The 23,695-nt window shown below is 42.8% G+C and overlaps 1 protein-coding gene across 8 annotated transcripts in view; it reads right to left on the bottom strand.

The window, feature by feature from the left end:
* Window positions 1–1,970: 1,970 nt before the first annotated feature.
* RALGPS1 (Ral GEF with PH domain and SH3 binding motif 1) overlaps window positions 1,971–23,695 on the bottom strand; it is a 397,330-nt gene continuing 375,605 nt past the window's right edge. For 6 of the 8 annotated variants that reach the window (XM_034793617.1, XM_034793611.1, XM_034793610.1 and 3 more), the window contains 8 exons: window positions 23,190–23,341; window positions 18,307–18,358; window positions 17,394–17,474; window positions 9,104–9,209; window positions 7,306–7,398; window positions 6,992–7,097; window positions 5,011–5,102; window positions 1,971–3,761 (listed from right to left, as the gene is read on the bottom strand). In XM_034793617.1, the coding sequence (XP_034649508.1) occupies window positions 3,687–3,761; window positions 5,011–5,102; window positions 6,992–7,097; window positions 7,306–7,398; window positions 9,104–9,209; window positions 17,394–17,474; window positions 18,307–18,358; window positions 23,190–23,341 (757 nt within the window). In that variant the 3' untranslated portion in view covers window positions 1,971–3,686. Of the gene's footprint in view, window positions 4,537–5,010; window positions 5,103–6,991; window positions 7,098–7,305; window positions 7,399–9,103; window positions 9,210–14,818; window positions 14,985–17,393; window positions 17,475–18,306; window positions 18,359–23,189; window positions 23,342–23,695 lie in introns of those variants that run through there. The other 2 variants (XM_034793618.1, XR_004648476.1) reach the window with 2 other exon arrangements.

The raw sequence follows: 23,695 nt of genomic DNA, 5'->3' as shown, positions 1-23,695 counted from the left end.
TAATAAATTAATAATAAATATTGCCTGAAATATATCTAATATCTTCACAAGTCTGAAATTAGTCATCCTGAAAAATAGACTAAAAAGGTCTGTTTTTACTAAACAGCTAAAGTCTTACTTTGTGACTAATAACACTTACAAGGTTTATGATATCCTTTCATAGAGGTGATATTTTAATCAGTACCAATATGCAATGTCTATTCAACAGGAGCTTTTAAATCACATTAAAGGTGCCAGATACTGAGTCCCCAAAAAATCAGTAGTAAGAATTCATACTTTTTGTATTTAACATTAATTTATTTAAAAAAGGATTAAGCTGATGCCATCTCTCTACTGTTCTATCATTCACATTCATTTTATGTTTTCAAATGCTACACAGCAATACCACAATTATTGTGATACTCTGCAAGAATTTTAAGATATTGCACAAGGCAAAACTACACAATTGCCATGTTCAGCTCTGTTTTACATAATACTATCTACTCTGCAACTGGTGATCAGCTCAGGCATTCATTTTACCAATTCTTTAAAAACTTTCAAAATGCAAATTACTGAAGGTCTCGAGTAACATTGTTTTGAGGGTTTTGTTACACACACACACTTTCCATCCATGGCAGTATGAGAGACTCCTGGATATCAGAGTCACTATTGTGTGTGTTCTCTCATTCACGCCACAAATAGTTCAGAGCATATCCTTCTTTCACGTTTGAACTCCTATCTTTGTAGGGGTTTGCTATACAGGTGAAGGGATCTGGAGATGTTTGGAACTTCTGTATCATAGGATCATAGAATATCAGGGTTGGAAGGGACTTCATCTACTCCAAACCCCTGCTCAAAGCTGGACCAACCCCAGCTAAATCATCCCAGCCAGGGCTTTGTCAAGCCAGGCTTTAAAAACCTCTAAGGATGGAGATTCCACCACCTCCCTAGGTAACCCATTCCAGTACTTCACCACCCGCCTAGTGAAATAGTGTTTCCTAATATCCAACCTAGACCTCCCCCACTGCAACTTGAGACCATTGCTTCTTGTTCTGTCATCTGCCACTATTGAGAACAACCGAGCTCCATCCTCTTTGAAACCCCCCTTCAGGTAGTTGAAGGCTGCTATCAAATCCCTCCTTCACTGCCAACTTCTAAAGGGCTTTCCTTGAGAAAGATGATGTTTTCTAAGGATGAAAAACCTCCCTGCCCTGCATGGAATAACACCTAAAATGTTCAACAAGGCTTTGAATTCTACAAGTCCTCAAGATCTAAACAGGTTCCAGCTTTTGCCATTTTTAGCCTATCAGTTAACTGTGAGTGTCACCTTGGTCCACAGTCTCCGTAGCCACAACATCCATTACTTTTAATTTGAATTACAAGCATGGTGGAAAAAAATGAAGTGACAATTAGCTGTTTCTCCCCTTTCGCATTACATCTAAAAATGGCTTTAGACATCTCCTTAGCCTCCTAATATGGATGTCAGGTCAATGACTGTTACAATTTTAAATTAATTTTATATTTAACAATGACCAAATTGTTCTCTTATTAATGGGGTAACTGAGCATTTGCAGATTGTTTTGCTGCAAGGATTTCAGTAGGATTTGTGGAACAAGATCCCTGCACAGGGGAATCACCCACATCCCAATAGAGCAGAACAAGATAGTTGTAGTTGTTATGGTCTCACCTGGGCATGATTAGTGTATAAAAGCACTATATGAGTACGTATCAGAGCTTTTGCAGAACCATTGAAATTAGCTGTGTTTAAAAATTCTGTTCTGGCAAATGAGCATTTTAAACTTCGATGTTTGAGGCCACAATTTACTTGTACCTATACTATCCTCATCCTCCTAAACACTCATTTGGTTGGCAATCTGGAAAATACAAGTACACTGTTAATTGTTGGCAATGCATTTATTAGTCCCTCCTATTTTTAAAATTGTCACAAGACCCTTTATAAATCTTTGCCGGCCGATGCCCATGATGGCAAATTGATCTGTCACCTTCCAAATTTATTGTACCAGGTGGGCCACTTTACATTCTAACCAGTAGTCCTGGAAGTTCCAAAAACCTTTATGATCCATTGGCAAAGTGGGAATTCAGGATGCTTGAATACATGTTATGTATGTGGAGGAAGTGTTGTCTTTAAATACAATTGAAAAAGCAACAGCATTGTATGTGGCATTGCATTCTAGCTCTGGCTTAAACACAGAAATCCAAGGACATTTTAGCTACAGGCACCACTCCAGCAGCTCTATTTTATAAGAATTCTGCATAAGGGGATGGCAAGTTAGATCTTCAGCTTTTACTCTTAGCATTTGAGAGTTTAGGTCAGACATATAACTTTACAATAATGCTGTTTCAGATGGTTCAACCTTCTGGATGCTGCAGATAGATTAGATATGTGTACAGACACACACTACACGTACATGCACCTATGAATGAATCTGAATGGCAGTCTAGAGAATACCTGCATCCTCAGAAATAGTCTAAATGTATAACTCACCTCTCACCACAACCATCCATGCATCTCTCTGTCTGGGAGAATAATTCAGAAGATTTAATTTCCAAATAGTTGGGCAACAGTAACATGCTGACGACAGAATTTCACCAGCATCATCATCCTAAAAATCCTGTGTGTCAGATCTAACTATTGAAAATTCCATTCTTGGATATACAGATGCTGTTATCAGGTCACTACTTCAACTAATTTTTGGATTGCTAAAAAAGCAAAAAGATATTTTTTGGCCACTCCTCTATCCCACTGAAGATCTCTTGAACCATCAAAGAAGTCTGATGTCAAATCTGTGTGAATTCTGATACTTGCCCTGTCTCTCCCTACAGGAATCAGTAGGAACTATTTTTCTTGTCACATACCAAGTTTCAGTCTCAGGATTGTGACGCAGACAGTTAAAAATCATTTTTATAGTCAACAGCAATTCAGCATTACAAGTAAGGTATTTTTGTAAGATAAATTAAAAAAAAATCTGCTGCAAAATCAAGATTATGTGAGATCAGCAGAATATCCCAATGACTGGGCACTTGTTTTGATGTAGGACTCTGTTCATCCAAAATTATTTCTGGTCTTTCATGGTCTGCAAGCCTGTGGTTGAATCACAGCACTCTCCCACCTAGCTCACCATTTTGGCTCATTCTTGGGGAGCTGCAGAGTGAGGGTTTTTAATGCCATGACCAATGCATCTGAAAGCCTAGCTGAAAGTCAGGTGGGAGCTTCATGCAATGATTCACCCTTGATGGATGAAAGCCTGAACACTGACCAGCAGAGGGATGTGACTAAAATGTGAAGAATTCTGAAATCAAGGTGAGAATAGCAGAAAGCTCTGACCAGCAGGTAGTGCTAAGGCACACCTGGGAAAAGAGAAGCAGGAGGATTCTCCTGGCAAGAAGGGTCTCTTACATTCGGTTCATTTCCTCTTTCCAGGATACTGGGTTGGTGGCTCCTGGTATACCAATCAGTCCAGCCTAGATCTCACCTCCATCATGATTTCAGAGGAACAGAGGCCTTCATGATAGAAGTACTAGTGGTGGTATTCTGTCTACCAGGTTATGTGTGTGCACATGCAGCTGCTGAGTGGGATTGGATCATCCACATGAGAGTGGAACAGTGAGTGGAAAGTTCAGCCATTCTGAGGAGTCAGGAGGTGGCTGGGAAGATCCAAATACCTGCATCCACGGAGCTAGGGATTTTAGATGAATAGCACCCATTGTGAAGGGGAAAATAAGGCCAATTTATCCTTAGGAGTAAGAAAACCCAAGAAAAGCTGTAACACAAAGTGAATTTAAATAGCAATGGACCATTCACTCGTCCTTTAAATTATATTTAAAAGTACAATATTCAAGTGAAAGAAATACTAAATTAAACTATTTATCTTGTGCCAAAATACACATTTCCCAAATAGCTCAAATATGAACTGCAGAATTGTCCAGAGATTTGATACAAAATCTGAGGCAACCACATTGCCAAGCAACTCAGTGCACTTAGGTTATAAAAATGTTGTTCCACAATTTTCTATTCTAATTGACACTTTGCAGCAAGTTAACACTGTCAATCATTTTGTGCATTAGAAAGAATTGAAAACCCAACATGGGCTAAATGTTCTTCAGTCACATAAAGCAGCTTAACAATAAAAAGAACAGTTTAAAAAAGAATAGGCAGAAGATGTGATGCACAGTTTGTGGTCAAACATTAGTCCAGGGCAGTTTGTGACCACAAAGTTAAAGTCAAGGTTTCCAGGATCCTGCATCAGTCAGGACTCATCTTCAGTCTGTCTAAATTGTCTACTTATGTTCAGTGCATGAGACTATATCTGGTCCTAAGGACAACATTCACTTTCTGCTTTTAAAAGCTGTGTCAAAATCACTTTCAAGTTACATAGAAAAGTGCTGAAGTAATCTCGTCTGGGGCAGCTGGCTCACATTAGGGAGCTCCTTCTCCCCTTCTCCTAAGGGAAAGATATTCCCATCCTACAGTTTGGCACTTGAAGTCACATCACATACTGATGCAAGTTATTCGAATGACATAAGGTTAGCAGGTACCTGGAAGAGAATGTAAATTAGTCAGCAATGTAAAGTTCCTGTGGCAAGGGGAAACTGAAGTGTCAACCCATAGTATTATTATTTCCATTTATTGCCAAGTGCCAGCAATGCAATCAGTCCCTTAAACAGGCTCTGCATGAGGCTGACTCTGCAAGCTAGTAGCAGGACATTGTACCATAACTTCGGAGAGAAAAACATGACATAGTAAGGGGCACGGAGACTTATGGCTAGAGCTGCACAAATTCATCATTACCAGATTTTTTTGTGGGTATCCTAGAATTTGAAATCTTGCCTTTCACACCTGTTGCAAAACTTTGATCAATATGCAAAAAGGGTTGCTATAAATATGCCCTGATGAGCTTGTCTATGTATCCTTGAGGTGCCCATACAGGCTAGAAAGTGGCATCCTCTATGTAGGAGTTTCCTGGAATGTAAGGGAGAAACTGGTTGGAAAAGACATTTTCATGGCCTTACCTGAGGCCTGTTGCTTTTGCATGCATCATCCAAATGCTTGTGCCACAGTATTGCATGAAACCTTGACCCAGTCTGAAACTTGTAAATATTGCCTACAAAATTAAAACAAAAATCAGGATCCCTCAGGTTTTGACAAACAGACACTTGGCTTTGCTACATTATAATCATTTAGTGTAGAAGCCAAGAGTGTAACGTACATGGGAAAATTAATTTGGTCTTCAAATACCCAAACTGCTTCTACCACACACAGCAGTCCCTGGCAGGGAGGATGGGCTATGAGGAATATGTGCCCAGCACTCCCCAGGTAGGAGGTGGAAGAAAGTATGCATATTCAATAGACCTGAGAGGAGCACATGGCAGGAGAAACAAACTGCCATAGAACCAAAGACAGTAAGACCAATCTGGGCATCCACTCCAATCTCCTTCGTTTTATACTTTGCTTCATTCCTACTAGCGTTTATATACCTCACCCCTGAATCATTTTCATGGATGCACTATTGTTTGCAAATTTAGCTTTTCCAGCGTCTGCTTGTTGGTCTCTTTCATTCCTCAGATTAGCATTGCCCTTCCCTGAATTTTCTCTTGAAGTCAGACTTATTTCATTCATTGTATTCTACAGGAGAGAGATGCAGCATGTGCAGCTCATGTTCATCACTACCTCTCATTGAAATAAAGGAAGACGTGGCATGTTAGGAGAACTTCAAAGTTTTCTATAGAGACTCCCATGATGCACATTGATGCTAGAAACTTTTTGAACATTTGAAGTACCTGCTGAGTGATGATGGTTAAAAATCTAAGTAAATGGTTTTATAAATACTTCAATGTTTGGAGAAGCCTCATAAATCAGCACTTACAGTGAAGCTGACTATCTAGGGATTACAGAAGTCATATTTGAAGGACATAGTGACTTTGAGAGAGCCATTTGGAACAAAAAAAATCCCATAGGGTACATCTACACTGGAATAAAAGATATGCAGCATGTCCTGGGCTGGCCCAGGTCAGCTGACAGGACCTCTGGCTGCAGGGCTAAAACTTGCTGTGTAGATGTTCAGATTTGGGCTGGACCCTTGGCTCTGGGACCCTCCAAGCCTGAGCCCCAACATCTACACTGCAATTCAACAGCCACATAGCCATCGGTGGTGGGTGGAGCCCCCCTTCGGGGAAGCTAGCCCTAGCCCTGCCCCTTCCACCCCCAGCCCCCATGGCTGGAGCCCCAAGACCACCCACCTGTGGTGGGAGGAGCCCTGAGACACTCCCACCCAGAGAAGCCTCGAAACCCCCCCTCAGCTGGAGGAACCCTGAGCCAGGCGAAGCCCTGAGACCCTCCCTACACTGGTGGCTGGAGCACCGAGAGCCCCCCTCAGCCGAAGGAGCCCCGAGTCGGCCAAAGCCCCAAGCCGCTCCCCCCACCTGCCTGGAGGAGCCCCAGCTGGCTGAAGTCTTGAGCTCATCTGCAGCCACACTGCTTCTCCCCTCCCCAGACCCCAAGGCACCAGGAGAAAAGCATGCGTCTCTCTTCTCTGGAAGAAGCTTTTGCTATGCCCCATGCAGTAGCACATACTGCCTCCTCAGCTGCCCTGGAACCTGCAGGGGCATAATAAATCAAAAACTTCCCCCCAAAACCCTGCAACTGGGGGTCTGGCGCTGCCCATGCCCATAGCCTGAGCCCTGCAAGCCTGAGTCAGCTGACATGGGCCAGCTGCAGGTGCTTAACTGCAGTGTAGACATACCTATAGAGAATAGGGAATGCAAGTGACCTCACACTAATACCAAGAGTTCCTGCAAAACTCACAAAATGCACCCTCCCCCAATCATTTGGCAAGATGCAAACATTGGCTTTTTGCAGATGCATGCATCTCCCACTGTATCCTATTTTGAAAATCTGGTTCCTTAACTTTCTGAGCATGTAATATTGCAAATAATGTAAACTTAACATATTAAATGCTATTACCCCATTCCCCGAGTATAATGTAGCATCTACCTTTGTCAGGGTTATTTAGCTGAAAAATATCAGGATGTTCAGGATCATCAGGCAGTGCCACCATCCAGCCCACAACAGAGACTTTTTTACCAGCAGTAGATTTATACTAGAGAGAGACAGACAGATCAGTTACAATTAGCAGTAGCATGATTATACACTGGGTTGACTTCTAACCATGAAAACAGAGCAGACAAATGTGCTAGCTGGGAGTGACCATATTCACTTTTCGAATGCACATTGCCAGTCCTGCTCATGAGGATGATACGTCTAAAGAATGGTTTGTTTTCTAGAACAATTTAATATACTTTGCTTACATGTTTTCTTTCTGTGCCTCTTAATGACTTTGCTCCGAAGTAGAGAAGAGTTGATCCCGAAAGTGTAACCCAATATCTAGTCCATGAGGAGAGCTGAATAAGAAAGAAGAAAATTGGTAAAAATATCAGTGTATTAATTTCAGATACTCTGAAAATGAATTAACAACTAAGTATTAGAATTAGCTGTTTAAAGTGGGGAAGCTAATAGGAGGAGGGAGCTGGGGCCAGATTCTCAGCTGGTGTAAATCAGTATAGCTCCCTAGGCTCTGGCTGCTGTCTATGAGAATGCAAGATACATCAAAGAAAATTCACATTATCCTAATGTCTCCTCTAGAAATCTCAGGGCTGTTCCTTTCAGTGCAGAGCATTGTACTGCCCTCTGCTGGGCATATCTTATACCTGCCTCTGATGTTTGGTCAGCACAATTGATTAGCCAAAAATTCTAAAAAATTACTTATAATCAAAAAGTCAGAAAAAATTTGTTTCAGATCAAAAGAAATGTTTTGGTTTGATTTTAGGCATTTTTATCTGTTTTTTAAATAAAAACAAAGGAAATTAAGACCTAGATTCACAAGGAAACCTGGGCACCGTTCACAAAACTGAGGCGGAAGTTGTGGTCTTATTCTCTCCTGTTGAAACTGTTTCACTTTGTACAAATAATTAAATATTAATTGGCGCAAGGACTGGAACCTGGGTGACACCCCGCATTCCCCGATGAGTGTCCTAATCACTAGGCTATAGAGTTACTCTCACTCACTGTATTTATACAAAGTGGAACAGATTCAACAAAAGAGATTGATATAAGAGCCCACCCCAGAATAGCCAATAGGCTGGTCCTGCTCTGGAGCAGGGACTTGAACCCTGGTCTCCCATATCCGAGGTGAGTTTCCTAATTACTGGGCAACTGGTATAAGGGATGCACCACCATCCCCTCCTCTTTCTTCTCCACCACCATCCCCTCCTCTTTCTTCTCCACCACCCTTTTATGAATCTAGCCAAAAAAATCAAAACATCTTGTTCTGGGAGTGTTGAAATAAGTCATTTGGACATTTTCAATTTTTTTCTTCTATTCAAAAAATGTGCTGAAATTGATGCAAATTCACAAAATGTTTTGGTTGATCTGAATCTACTTTTTTTTGGTTAAATTAAGTTTCAGCCATATAGTTTTGCACAACTCTAATTACAAGGTTATTTCAACAGTTCTTCAAATCTCTTAAGACTAAACCATGAAGCTCCAAATAAAAAGTTGTAAGAGGATCAAACGTAAACCATGGGATTTCCATTGCATCATTTTCTCCCATCCCAAAGAGGGCCTGAGACTGAGGCCGGTGGAATCCTGTGAATCTATGGCATAATGCTTGTGCAGAGAGCTGGTTCTCTGCAATACTACCTGAGCCTCCTGAAGAGCCATTCAGCCTTTGTGTCCTGCTTGCAACAGGACACAAAGCCCTCCCACAGATGTGAGGGGATCTGAATGTGAGGAGAGGGATCCCACAGAAATGGATGCTGACAGGCCTTTACAGAGGCTGATACTACACAGAGTTCCTCTTCTGATCCTCTGTGGTGTCCCGTACAAGTACATGGGGAAAGAACTGATGCAGAGCGGATGCTGGGAGAGAAGGAAACATTTTGTGTCTTATGTTTTAATAGAAAGTGATTTTGTAGCAAAACACTGTTCAGTTTCCTGGAACAGAATTAACTGCCTTGCCTTGTTTGGCATTGTACTGCAATCTGAAGCTAACAATGCAAACAATAATAGCCATTATCAAATTAAGATCACAGTAAAGGTCCAACTTACTGTAGGCTTTCTGCCTTCCTTTAGTAACGTCTTCCTTCTTAAAGGCCCTTCCATGGTAATGACTCCTGTTGAACTCCCTAATGTGCAGCTCCAGGCCCCTGTTGGGCTGAAGCGACAAACACTATCACATTTAGGTGCACAGACAAACAGGAACAAATAATGCTCTTAATAAAATTTATTCTTTATAGAAGTTTTCCATGCAGTGGTTGCTATTGCATATATAGAATCATCGAAACTTGGCTCTGTAGCATGTATGTTTCAGATACCTAAACAAAATAACCAGGTTATCTGAAAAATTCTAATAGATTTCAGGAAACAGGAGAAATCTAGTGCTACATGTTATACTGAGTTATGTTTGATTTACATAGTGGTAAGCCTAGAAATAATGACCTTTCATCCAGAAAACAGGACTCATGGTAGTTCTCTTACTGTGCATAGTTTCTAATTACACACATATGCAACCTATATATTTTTATATGACAGAAAGTGAAGAATAAATTATCCAACTGAAACTACAGGAGGAATATCTGATGGAAATAATGTATTTTCATAATTAAATCATAATTTCAGAATTAAATCAGGCCACCAGGACATGCCCTGACTCGTGCAGAATGTACCAGGGCATCTTTAAGAACCCAAATAGCTAGTGCCTCTGTTTTAAGAAAAAATATATTGGCCACATCAAAAGTATTTTACCATAGGTGTAAAGCAGCAATGGTATCTGCGAACATTCAAAATAGATTAGTGACATGTTTGAAACTGTTTGAATTAAAAAAGCCAAACTGTAGAGAAATAAGCATGTTAAAAAATCTTTCTGCAGATGATTTGTCACTGGAAAATTTGACCACACTACATGTACAGTTCTACTCTGTGTAACTATTAAGCAAACTAAAAAACCAGTGACCACTAAGATACACACTGCTGCCTTCTCCACATTGCAATCAATTGCCATTTATAATTAATGTTTGAATATGTTTATCAACTATTATTACATAATGTATTGACAGAGTTCTTGGTGCTTCAAAAAATAGTGAAAGACACTGTTCCCCCAAAGCTTACAGTTTATGATGGATTTGTATGTAGATTACACACAATTTATATATCTACAGTCCATCCCCAGATTTGCCAGTAACAACTACAAGATGATTTTTAACCTGAGATAGAAGATTTTGCTTTGTGATACCCCCATAACAGGCAAATCATATCAATTTTCTCATCTATTTAAAAAAAGTTTTATTTTGTCATTATTAACATAAATAAACTTTCCATACAAGTATTAACAACTCCTATTCATAACCTGTATTTGCTACCTTTAAAAGTCCCATCTGTGTTTAGTAACTTATTATTGATGTATTTATTTTGTTCAGATTCCAAAAATGGTCATACATAATATAAAATCTCCTTAAGCCTGACATAAGGCTGTCCATCATTTTTTTTAATTGAAAGGATTTCCCATAATTTATTTCTCTTTGCCACTAACGATGGGGTATCTATCTTTTTCCAAAAATGAGCTATTACACAGCTGGATGCTAGCAGTAATTGTATTATCAAGGAACCCTACTGCAAGTTAGTAACCTCTTTTAAAATGTTACCTAATAGACTCACTATGGGTTTTGTGGGTGGCCTCACTTTAGTTACCTTAAAAATTCTATTTGTTATTTTCTCCAAAAATACTATTATCTTAGGGCATTCACAGCATATATGCAGAAAGGTCCTTATTTCTCTCCATCCTCTCCATTTTATATATATATATTACTTCACTTAAATGGTATGAGGTACCACCGATAACGTATTTTGTAGTAATCTTTTGGCCTTCCTCCATATATTTTTCCCATTGCCCCAAAGTGACATCTGTTTTTAGATTATTTTCCTATTTTTCCCATAAAGGTTATCTTATCTTTTAGATCCATCAGTAAATTGTTATATCATGAAAAAAGGATCAAGCCCTTTGAGATGGCCTTTACCATAATTAATATTTCTAGCCTTGTTAATGGTCACCTGTAACTTGGGCTTCCTACACGGGATTTGATATAATGCTTTAGTTGCAAATAAACCAACATCGGTGTATTAATAATCCCCATTAGTTCTTTGATGGTATTAATTTCCATAACTTTATCATTACAGAATACTGGCTGTTACTTGTATACCCTTTTTCCTTCCATACATTATATGTGTTGGATTAGATAACCTTAGTTGCAATTCTGGATCATTTCTGATGGATGGAAGTGGAAGGAAAAGGGGCTCTCTCTTATCTTTATCAAATTATATCCATGGAGTGTCATTTTGACACCTGGATTGGTTCCCTTTTGTGTTGGTCTAAATCCATTAGGTAAAATAAAAATAATCAACGCACTAAATTTATAATTAAAATCTTGTTCAATTTCCACACACAATTAGTGACTACCTGTGAAAAATTTGGTTTAAGTGACTTGCCCAGCATCTCATAGGAACGCTATGGCAAAGGCAGGGATACAGTCCGGTTCTCCAGAGCAGTGTTCGCCTGCCTTAACCATGAGACAATCCTTTTTCCTGCAGACCCTGCCTCATTCACTACACCTTCCAACTGCTGCAACAAATGAGGGAGGAGGCTATAGACAAAAGTTTCCTTTACTACACAATCCTGATTCATCCCAGAGCAGGTCCTAAACAAGGCAGGGTTCCTGTGGAGAAAATAGTCTTTAATTACATGATAACATGGTAATTAAAGACTGTCTCATAATGCATATGCACAAATGACTGAATTAAGGTTATACAAACAACCTTAATTCCATCATCTCCTAACTTTAACTTTTTATGTGCCTAACTTTGTGACCACAATGATGTTCTTTTAACATAGGTGTGTGTGTATGTAATTTCCTAGGTTTTTAAAAAAGCAAATGGAAAAAAACAGAAATTCCATCATATCGACACCACATAGTTCATCAGTGTAGTTGGAACATTTAGATCCACAACACAAACCAGATGTGAACAAGAGGGGGATGGGACGTTTTCCCAGTGTGTTTCACAGATATTTGCAAACAGAAAAAAGGTAAGGAATATTGGTTCCACTTCAGGTTCTGGAGGGGAATGCATTCTAGTGGCCACAGACTCTTCTGCCTGTTCCTTCCAAACTTGACCCCCTTCTGCCTCATCCCCCTCCAACCTGTCCCTGCCCTAGTCCTGTTTCTTACCCACCCATGTCTCTTTGTTCCAGTTCCAGTCCTAGTCTCCACTCCTCAGGCTTCTCATCCGAGTCCCTTTGCCCAGCCAGTCCTAATCTTCTCCTCTAGGCTCACTGTCCAAGTCCCAGTCTCTTCTGTTGCCTCCACAGAACCAGTCCTAGTTCTCCACTGCTGGCTCCTCATCCAGTTGTTCCCCTGCTTCACTAATTCCCACTCCTATCCTCTTTGTCCAATCTCAGATTCTTTCAAGCTCCTTGACCCAGCTCCCCTCTCTGGCTCAGTGTCCCAGTCTCTTTGTCTAACCAGTCCCTGTTTTTCCTCTGCATCTCAGCCCTGGTCAGAGCTATCCCCTGGTCTCGTTCTTTCTCACACTAGTTCAGGGGTGGGCAAACTAAGGCCCAGGGGCCGCATCTGGCCCTTGAGCTCCTGCTGGGGAGCGGGGTCCAGGGCTTGCCCCGCTCCACGAGTACCGTGTCTTCTCGCGGCACCTGGAAGCAGCAACATGTCCCCCCTCTGGCTCCTACATGTAGGGGCAGCCAGGGGGCTCTGCATGCTGCTCCTGCCCCAAGCACCACCCCCGCAGCTCCCATTGGCTGGGAACCACGGCCGATGGGAGCTGCAGGGGTGGCACCTGTGGACAGGGCAGCGCGCAGAGCCACCTGGCCGTGCCTCCGCGTAGGAGCCAGAGGGGGGACATGTTGCTGCTTCCAGGAGCTGCTTGAGGTAAGCGCCACCCGGAGCCTGCACCCCTGACCCCCTCCAGTGTCCCACCCTCCTGCACCGCCCTCACCCCCCGCACCCGCAAGCCACACTGCAACCCCAGCCCAGAGCCCCCTCCCACAGCCTGAACTCTTTATTTCTGGCCCCATCCCAGAGCCCTCACCCCCTCCCGTACCCCAACTCCCAATTTCGTGAGCATTCATGGCCTGCCATACAATTTCCATACACAGATGTGGCCCTCGGGCCGAAAAGTTTGCCCACCCCTGCACTAGTTCCTAGTCTCGGTCTCTTTATTCATCCAGTCCCAATCTCCCTCATTCCCCCAACTCTTCCAATCTTAGCATTTTCCCCCTATCCAGCCAACTGGCTCACGGGTCCCCCTCCTCCCAGTTTTCCTTACCAGATACAAATCTCCTTTCCCGGCTCCCAGTCTCTTTGCTCTTGCCTGTTGGTCCCAGTCCCAGTCTCCTTCTCCCGCACGCCAGTCCCAGTCTTAGCAGATTCCTTGCCCCAATCTACTCCTTTCCACCACCCCCCTGAGTCTGGCTTTTGTCCCCTCTGTATTTAAAGCACTACTCAATGGACCATATTCTCCACTGTCTTGCAAAATAGTTTTAAAACAGGATTTGTATACCTACTTTGCACAGGTGCAACTAACAACACAAGGTGGCAGGCAGTGAAGAATTAAGCCTGGTGCATCCAAAAGTGACTCCTAAATGTTGTGGACTGCTCCTAGAGGTTAGGCAATGGCATTGACTACTGGAAACATGTTTGATGCTGGGGAAGAGGTCAATAGATGAACAGAATGCTCTGCTCCCACGGCTTAAAAATCAGAGTAAATATTGAGGCCAAAACATTCCAGAAGTTTGAGGGAAAACACATAATTTGGAGTTTTATCCTAGTGCAATGTAGAAATAATTCAGGAGTCTGGCAAAATACAGTATGGAATTGTGGCAACATAAAAGCCCCACAATAGCTCATGACAATGACCTCAGAAATCAAAAGGCATTAATGAAAGCATATTGACTAATGGGGTGAGAGAAAAGAAACTAAGTAATACACCTCTACCCTGATATAACGTGACCTGATATAACACGAATTTGGTACAGGAGCAGGGTGTGGGTTGCGGGTGTGTGAGGGCGCCGGTTGGTGGTGTGGGCTCTGGGGTGCAGGAGGGTGGGACCCAGGGTTTCAGAGGGCGGGAGGAGGATCAGGGCTGGGGCAGGGGCTTGGGGCACTGGAGTGGGTCAGGAGTGCAGGCTCCAGGTGGTGCTTACCTCAAGGAGTCTCCCAGAAGCAATGGCATGTCCCCACTCCAGCTCCTATGTGGAGGTGCGGCCAGGCAGCACTGCGCGCTGCCCTGTCTGCAGGTGCCGCCCCTGCAGCTCCCATTGGCCGCAGTTCCTGGCCAATGGGAGCTGCAGGGGCGGCACTTGGGGAGAGGCAGCGTGCAGAACCCCCTGGCTGCCCATACGCGTAGGAGACAGAGGGGGGACATGTTGCTGCTTCCAGGAGCCACGCAAAGCGGGGCAAGCCAAGGACCCTGCTCCCCGGCAGGAGCTCAAGGGCCAGATTAAAACATCTGAAGGGCCGGATGCGGCCCCTGAGCCTTAGTTTGCCACCCCTGGGGTAGAGTCTAGTTGCTGTTCTCATTTAACATCCTTTCCTCCTCTGTGACTTTAATTTCTATTATAAAGCTTCTAAGAATGTTTCACCAACTGAATGACTCAATGCTTATTTGGAAAAATTAAGCTGTCTTGTGTGGGACAAATAAACAAGTGTTCCAAGAAACACACATACATTAAGTGTATTTTCACAAGGAAATAAAATGTACCTGATAATGCCTCATAAAGGCAACTGAACAACGTGCACTATAGCATCAAAGAATCCAAGAAATCAGAAGTGAAAACCCCCAGCAGATAATCTAGTTCAGATCCTGGCCAATGCAGGGAATGTATTTTCAAAGGCAAGAATTATTTAGGAGATATAAGTGGGTATAACTAGAAGTAATGGAATAAAATAAGAAAAGGAAAATTTAGAATGCAAAGTCTTCTTGGCAACAGGAATGGCTTGACACCAGAACTCTCTCTTCTCTAGGTACTTATATGACCAAAAAACCTGCCCCCCCCATCACTGTAGTATCTGAGAGCCTCTGAAAGGAAGTGGGGGAAGCCCCCAATAAAGCAAGACTGGCCAAAGCACTCATATCATTGTAATGGAATGATAGAAAGAAATTATGAGAAGATGTACTGTGGTGAACAGTCCTTCCCTACTCCTCGGGGGATGGACTAGAAGTGATTTATTAGTTCTTTTATAGGTTTTTTTTTTTTTTTTTTTTTTTTTTTTTTTTATACCTCTGACTCCTATGAATCTTTGAATTAGTCTGTGGTTTTCAGAAGCAGATACCTCAAACATACATGTACAAGCCCCAGCGTATTTTCCAAAAGCAGCTATATTAATAGTTGTCTCCACTGGTCCCTGTAATGGCAATCAGTGATCATTTCTATCTGTATTTAAGCACTAAAACACTGTATCCCATTGGTTATGCCTTGGAGCAGTTAAGAGATGGTGATCCTGAGATCGCTTGGGGCATTTCTAAAACAGGTCATCACCACTTTCCTCATTTTGTATTTTAATCTTGAGCCATAGGATCAACACAATCCCCTCTGCTACCTTCCTGCAGTTACAGAGGTTTGTCAAAATTTTACTAGCCCAGCTCAGGTGTCTGTAGTCAGATTTACATATTATATGAATATTTCCATTTCCTGCAATCAGGGAACTTTTCAGCAAAACTTAGGGAGTTTCATGTTAAAACTTTGAGTACAGATGAGGTTCACATGTAATGGATGATTCTCAAGGCTACAACTTTAAGTAAATCTGTATTTTGTCTCTCCTTGGCCTATAAGTAGAGCATTTGGCTTCCTGAAAAGTCTAGGACTTGATCCTACTTCCATTGAAGTAATAAATTTCACCTTTTTGTTATTTCTATTATTTTACCTGTTTCTTCTGCAAATAGATGCAGCTGTGTATTCCACTTAGGTGTGTGCACGCCCAGTGCACTGGAACTGGAGAAATTTGCTTAGCAGTACCATAGAGGGGACAGGAATCCAGTCTTACCTACCACATTGTATGATGCTTGTGAGGTATACAGGTGAATAAGATTTGTGGGAGGGTGTGTTGCATGCTCCTTTGCAGATGTTCCATATAGTTTACTGAAGGCCTAAGCTAAGCTTTGTTGTACAAAAATCAGTACAATGCACTATATTAGGGTTACCATCCATCCGGGTTTCCCCGGACATGTCCGGATTTTTAAGCTTTAAATGGCCGTCCGGGGGGGATTTCTAATAAAATAGAAATGTCCGGGATTTCCCCCTTCCCCTGATGCAGAGTGCGGCGCAGCTGATTGGACGCCTGGGCCTGATTGAAAGCCACTCGCAACCACTGGGGCCTCTAGCAGCCAAAGTCCCTCCCCCTCCCCCGCTCCCTCCTCCCCCGCAGAGCAGTGCCAGTGTTTGGCTGCACGTGGAGCTCGCAGCTCTCCCTCGGCCTGGTGGGGGCGAGGGGGGCAGGCAAGGGACAGGGAACAGGGGGGTTAGATTGGTCGGGGGTTCTGGGGGGGGCTGTCAGAAGAAGGGGGTGTAGAGAGCGGTTGGGGCAGGCAGGGGACAGGGAACAGGGGGGTTAGATTGGTCAGGGGTTCTGGGGAGGGCTGTCAGGAGAAGGGGGTGTAGAGAGCGGTTGGGGCAGTCAGGGGACAGGGAGCAGGGAGACTTAGATAGGGAGTGGAGTCCTGGGGGTAGTTAGGGTGGGGGGTGTCTCAGGAGAGGGCAGTCAGGGGACAGGTAGGGGAATTCTGAGGGAGGCGGGAAGTTAGAGGGGGCGGGGCTAGGGCGGCACCCCGTGTCCTCTTTTTTGATTGTTGAAATATGATAACCCTACACTATATTCTATCTGACTTAAACAGACAATATGTGAAAAGTATTTCTAGTTTAATTCAGGAAATAAATTATACAGAAGGACCAAGAAGCCATCCTTTTAACTTCCTTTTTATAGTTAATATATTTAAAAACCCAAATTAAGAAAGAAAACATCCAGCTTTCATGACAAACATGCTTATGCAATGTCATAGAAGCCCACACCAATCAGCTTCTAAAGCCTGGAACCCAGATGTATTATTGTTTGAATCTAAACATTCTTCTCTCCTCTGGCTAAGCACATACAGCTTATATTAGCTCAATGGGCGTTTTGTGCAGAAATGGAAGGAAAAAAGAGACCCAATGAGTTAGTTTGTTCACTCAGTGATACTTTTGGAGACAAGATGAATTTGGTTTACTTAAGGAAAATATAGAGTCTCAAATGAGAATTCATCAATGCATGCTGAGAGAAACAGACCCACCACCTAATTGTACCTGTAGACACAGCTTCGACTTCTGGGAGAATTCCGAATTGGTACCCGCCAGTTAGGCCCCAGCGTGGCATACAGCCGACCCCTGTTTGTAAATTTAAACATGAGTTCTTTTCTAATACCATAAATGCAGTGGTGAACATCCATTCAAAACATATAAGGAATAAAGTGAGAGAGACATATGATACAAATCTCTAAGTAAAACTACAAGGCATCTGTATTTACTCAGAAATGGAAAAGATTTAATTTTCATGTTTGTAATAAAAACAAGTATTTCCAACATCTGAAAGAAGTGCAAAATGTTTTTATGGAATATGAATCTTTGTGAATGACCAAACATAGGGGAAGATCCAGGTTGAGGCTGAATACTACACACAGACATTCAAACTTGATTTAAAGACTCCAGGTAATGGAGAAGCCCCCATATCCATCAACTAAGTTGTTCCAATGGTTAATTACCCTCACAGGATCAAAAATTTGCACTATTTTTTAGCTTGAATTTGCCTAGCTTCACCTTCCAGCCATTGGATCTCCTTCTGCTTTTCTCTGCTAAATTAAAGACCCTTCAACAGTATGGTCCACACAAACCTAAGTTTGATTACAAGGTAGTAATCAAATTACAATTATACGTTCAGATTCTGCCACTGATGTTGAGTAGCAGTTTTGTATTTTGAATAGTCTAAATCCAAAATATATATTTTTATGATGCATTTCTTCAAAATGTTTCTCATTTCTCTTCCTAAGAATTAGTTATCAATTATTTGAGAAGGATCTCTTGATTCAGAATTTTTGCTGTTACTGGAATATCCTTGTTTTGGCAATTGTAACAGTTTCTTAGCCACTAAAAACAATTAGCTCCTTAGTGATTTTATGTGGTATTGAGTGAGGAAAAATGAAGACACTGAGTTATAACTCACCTTTCAAGCCCTGAAGACAGCTCCTCACTAAATTCTGAACTTTCACTACTTCCTAGAAAAGGAAGAATATAGATAAGTGAAAAGCTCAAGGAAAATTAAAATTGCAAGAATGTGGAATCACTAGGAGAATTTTGACACAGTACTATGGAAACTGATAACTGAAGCTAGGTCTGAAAGTTCCAATCTTTAGAGATCAGGATAAAATCTGACTTCAGAAATAGAGTGCATGCTCCTTCCTGTCACTATGTAGTTCCGATGAATAGGTGGTTGCTGCTAATGATTTTAAATATACAATGTTTAAATGTGTCCTTTTGTTTTGATTTTCATGCTGCTGCTATTCCTACAGAACTTCAATACTGCAGGAAGACAGAAAAAAGTCAGGCCTGTAGAGTGACCTTGGATTATTTCTACCTAACATTTAAAAATTAAAATAAAGCTATTAGAGATGACAGTCACTGTCTTTTTATCAAGCAACAGAATTTGTAACATAGAGAACATATTAGTCCTGTGTCACTGTTTGGAACCATGTGATGTTAGCTTGATGCCATTTACATCAATGGTCCCTGTCCCCCTCACGTCACTCCTACCTTATCATTGACCCTGGCATAGCCATCTGACTGAAATGCAGCCTCAGCTGTGCAGAAACAGATTTTGCCATAATCTGTCAATGAGTGACCTGCTTAGTATAAGCAGAGTGGGCTGTCTCTCAGTCCTGCATTTACCTCTTGGTTAAGGAGAATTCAGAAGTTTAGTGAAAATCCCAAGCTCTTCTTGGTCAAAAGTACTTCCTGCCTGTCCATCTCCTTTCTACTATGGGGATAGGCTAAATCAGATAAGGAAGTACCTGTAAGGATCCACAGGTCTTAAACCTGGGTCTGCAGTTCCCCAGGCAGCCTTTGCATTCTGGCTGCCACCTGGTACCCTGCTAGTAGCTAAGGGCTGAGAGACTAATGGAACCCTGGTCCCATCAGAGGTACACCCACAGGTGTCCTGACTGGAGGGCTCATGCTCTCCGATTGGTTGAGCTGCACTATTTAAACCAGAAGGAGGCCCAGGAAGTGATCTCTGCAACAGAGTGAATTCCTGGCTGCCTGCAACAGGGTGAATTCCTGGCTGCTACATCAGACCCTGCCTTTTCACCTGACTACTAAGCCCTGCTTTTCTGACTTGTCCCTGGATCCTGCTTCCTTGTCCTGTTCCTGGTTCCTGATCCCTGCCCTGGCATCTGGCTCCAACCCCTGGCTCGAGACTCCTGACTCCGGCTCTTACCCCTGGCTTGATTTGTGACTCTGACTCTGGCTCTGATTCCTGGTCCGACCTCTGATTCTGGCTCCAACCCCTAGCTTGACTCTTGATTCCTGCTCCGACCTCTGGCTTAATTCTGGATTACGGTTCCAGCTCTTGGCTTGATTTGGCTATGACCACTAGGTCTGACCACTCAAGCCTGGTTGTGATACTGGCTCTCTGTTGACTACCGTGCAGCTTCTTAGTACTGTTTGAAACATGACTACATTAAACATGCACTAGAGAACTTTTGCTTCATCGCAGCAGGGTCCACATACACCAGTTAGTTTGTGACACACTAGGGCGCACTAGAATTTACACCCCTCTAGTGTGGACTAATGCAGTGTAGATAAGCCCATAGTCATGCCTTTATGCCTGTAACACCCTGCTTCCACCAGAATCCTTCTTCTATAGAACCCTATTGAAGCACTTGTCTCACACAGGCCAGGTTACTGGCCCTATGTTACTCCTGGGGGAATTTTGCACCACTGCGCGTGCGCAGAATTCATGTCCCACACAGATTTTTTTTTGCTTCCCCACAGAAAATTTACTTTCTGAGAAGGAAGCAAAGGAAGCTGCAAGAGTAGTCACGCACCACTCCTGAGCAGCACAGGTACAACCTTTCAAGCACCCAGTGCAGCCGGCAGATAGGTAAATCACCATGGGGCTAGGGACACCCCAACCAGTGGCTCCTACCCTGAGCCGAGATCAGCTGCTAGTCCCAGCTGCGCTGGAGGCAGGAGAGGATGGGACCTTCCTCTTCCCCTGCAAGGAGTGGCTGGGGCTGTGTCACACCCACCCCCAGAAACCTCCCCCAGCTACAGGAAGCTCAGCATGCTCCCCTGCTGCCTGCCCCCATCACTCTTCAGCTGTGGGAGGAGGGGTCACTGTACAGGGAGCTGCTCCCCCATCCACCCTACCCCTGTGCATCCAGACCTCCCATACCCAGACACCCCTGCAAGCCCCACCAGGTACATCAGGAACCCCCCATCCCTCCATACCTGAACCTTACTTCACTGAACCTCAACCCCTGCATCTGGAGCCATCCTGCACCCAGACCCCCGACCTCTGGACTCCCACCTCTTCACCCAGACCGCCCCTCACTGAGCTCCCTGTAATCAAACCCCCACCCTGATGCAGCACCCCCTGCACCAGCCTGAGCTTCCGCATCCAGACTTCCACACCACTGACCACCAACTAGCTGCACCCAGACCCTACCCCACCAAGCCCACTCCCCCAGCACCCAGACCCCTGTGCTGTGCCCCAACAACAACCTTCATCTGGAAACTCATGCAGAGTCCCATTGCCCCTGTACCTGGAACCCTGCAACAAGCCCCTATGCATCCAGATCCCCCCACACCTAGACCCCCCACTGAGCTGCCTGCACCCAGGTTGTCCCACACAGAATCCTCTTACCCCACACCTGAATCCCCCCACACTTGGATTCTGCCTGGTTGAGCCTGCCTGCCCGTATCTGGTGTGCCTGGCGCAGAAGGGCAGGGCCCCAGGGTGTTTCTGGGACAAGCCCAGGCCTTGTGCTGTGTCAGGGTCGGGTGCAGCCTCACCGCTGAGTCCATGTCCTGGGGGGTTGCAGGGTGATCTTCCTCCTTTGTGCAGCCAGTGGCCTGTGCTCCCCACTGCCATGCGGGAGCCTCTGCATTTATTTATTGACAAATAAAACCTGCAGAATTTTAAAATATTGTGCGCAGAATTTTTAAATGTTTTGGTGCAGAATGCCCTCAGGAGTATTACTATGTGATGTGCTAGCAGCTGCTAGTAAGACGGCAAGAGTAAGGTAAATTGAATTTCGACGATTCAGCCTCTGGCTGAAACAATGTAGATTTCCTATTTGATTTAATCACAAGGCATCTTGACATGTTAGTCAGGGAAGGAACCTGTCAGCCTTAACTTTAAGGCCAATTTGCTTTTGCAAGCAGCATATCAATGACATTTTCATGAGGAATACACCAGTGAATGAAAAAGTTAATCTTTTTTGTTTCAGCTTTCCTTTACAACAAACCAGAACTGGGACAAAGGTCAGAAGGATCAGGTGACTAGTTTAAATGACCCTATTGCACAGTCCTGCCTTTAGAATGGACATTTGTTTCAAAATAATTTCCTCAAAACTGCAGATTGAAAACCCCAATTTTTCCTATCTTGAATAAATTGTTTTGATTTTCTTCCATCTAGACTTGAGTTACAGTAAACCAGTAAAAGACTAGAAAAGGTTTTATGGCTCTAATTATTGACAGTAAGCTTCTTTAAACAGTTTCTACATCCTTAAAAGCATCTTGCACTAATGCTCTTCTTTCTTTTTACTAAAAAAAAGAACGAGGAGTACTGGTGGCACTTTAGAGACTAACAAATTTATTTGAGCATAAGCTTTTTGTGGGCTAAAACCCACTTCATCAGATGCATGCAGTGGAAAATATAGTAGGAAGATATATATACACACAGAGGATATGAAAAAATGGATGTTGCCATACTAACTATAACGAGAGTAATCAATTAAGGTGGACTATTATCAGCAGGAGAAAAAAAAACGTTTGTAGTGATAATCAGGATGGCCCCTTTCCAACTTTCCAGACTTTGAGGTCTGTCAGAGTCGCAATACTCCAACAAAAAACTTCAAAAACAGACTCCAACGAGAAACTGCAGAATTGGAATTAATTTTCAAACTGGACACCATTAAATTAGATTTGAATAAAGACTGGGAGTGGATGGGTCATTACACAAAGTAAAACCTATTTCCCCATGCTAATTTTTCCCCCTGCTGTTACTCACACCTTCTTGTCAACTGTTGGAAATGGGCCATCCTGATTATCACTACAAACGTTTTTTTTCTCCTGCTGATAATAGTCCACCTTAATTGATTACTCTCGTTATAGTTAGTATGGCAACACCCATTTTTTCATATCCTCTGTGTATATATATCTTCCTACTATATTTTCCACTGCATGCATCTGATGAAGTGGGTTTTAGCCCACGAAAGCTTATGCTCAAATAAATTTGTTAGTCTTTAAGGTGCCACAAGTACTTCTCGTTCTTTTTGTTGATACAGACTAACGGCTGCACCTCTGAAACCTTTCTTTTTACTGTGGTTTGCTCAAGTTACTCTGCTTCCTATCTGCTCCTGGTAATGCCTTCATTATAGGCGAATCCCCAGGCCAACCTCACCTTACACTAGTACAGGTTAAAAACATCGGTCTTGTGCAAAAATAGCTCTCACACTTATTCTCATTTCATTAGTCAACATTTTGGTGGTAAAAAGTGCTGGTTTGACATCCCATATATGTACAGCATGGACATTGGCAGAACTTCCCCCAGACCCTCTCTATCTTTTTCTAGCGAGACAATGTCTAGCAGGGGAGAATAAATCTGTGTGGATGAGTTGAGCTAAGCTGCACAAAAACTGAGTCGGTTCACAAGGCTTCTGGGCAGTTGAGAGGTGGTTCCAATCTACTTCCTCCCAAAAAAGTGACCAATCTTTCTTTAGAAGCTAAACAATCTTTCTGCTTCTGTAGTTACAGGTGCCATAGCATACTTCAAAGCAGCAGAGACAGACAAGCAGAGAATTCAGCAAGGCATAGAGTTCTTACCTATGGAAATTCCATTGGTGAAAACTGAGTTTAGAGTGTGGTTTCTGACAGGACTGTGGGATTCTAGGACACTGTCATCCAGCAGGTGGCGTGGCTTCTCTGTTGGAAACGTTGCACTTTTACTTTCAACTACACTGAACTGACACATCATACTGGAAAGTTGGGAAAGAAAAAAAAATGCAAAAGCTCTTACGTAATCTGATAACATCCATTCACTCCCGTTTTTTCCACTCAGACTTTGCCTCACCATACAATGATCATAAATATCAATAAGTTCTTTAGTAGCATGCAGTTAAATGGGACTTCTCACATTTTCCTACTGCTCGTACATAAGCTGCATAAAAACCTAATCAGGCTTTGGATTTAGTAGTGTGTATGGTTAACAATTGTTGTATTTGTGCAGATGGGAATTTATTGCTTTTAATTTATTTGCTCTGACTCCTCACTGTACAGAGGCTGTGTAATCTAGTGGTGAGAAGCATAGATAGAAGACTGCACGCTCTGCA

This window comes from Trachemys scripta, chromosome 17 (genome assembly GCF_013100865.1).
Source record: "Trachemys scripta elegans isolate TJP31775 chromosome 17, CAS_Tse_1.0, whole genome shotgun sequence".
NCBI classification, from domain to species: Eukaryota; Metazoa; Chordata; order Testudines; family Emydidae; genus Trachemys; species Trachemys scripta.
This window is presented reverse-complemented; position numbering and strand designations above follow the sequence as displayed.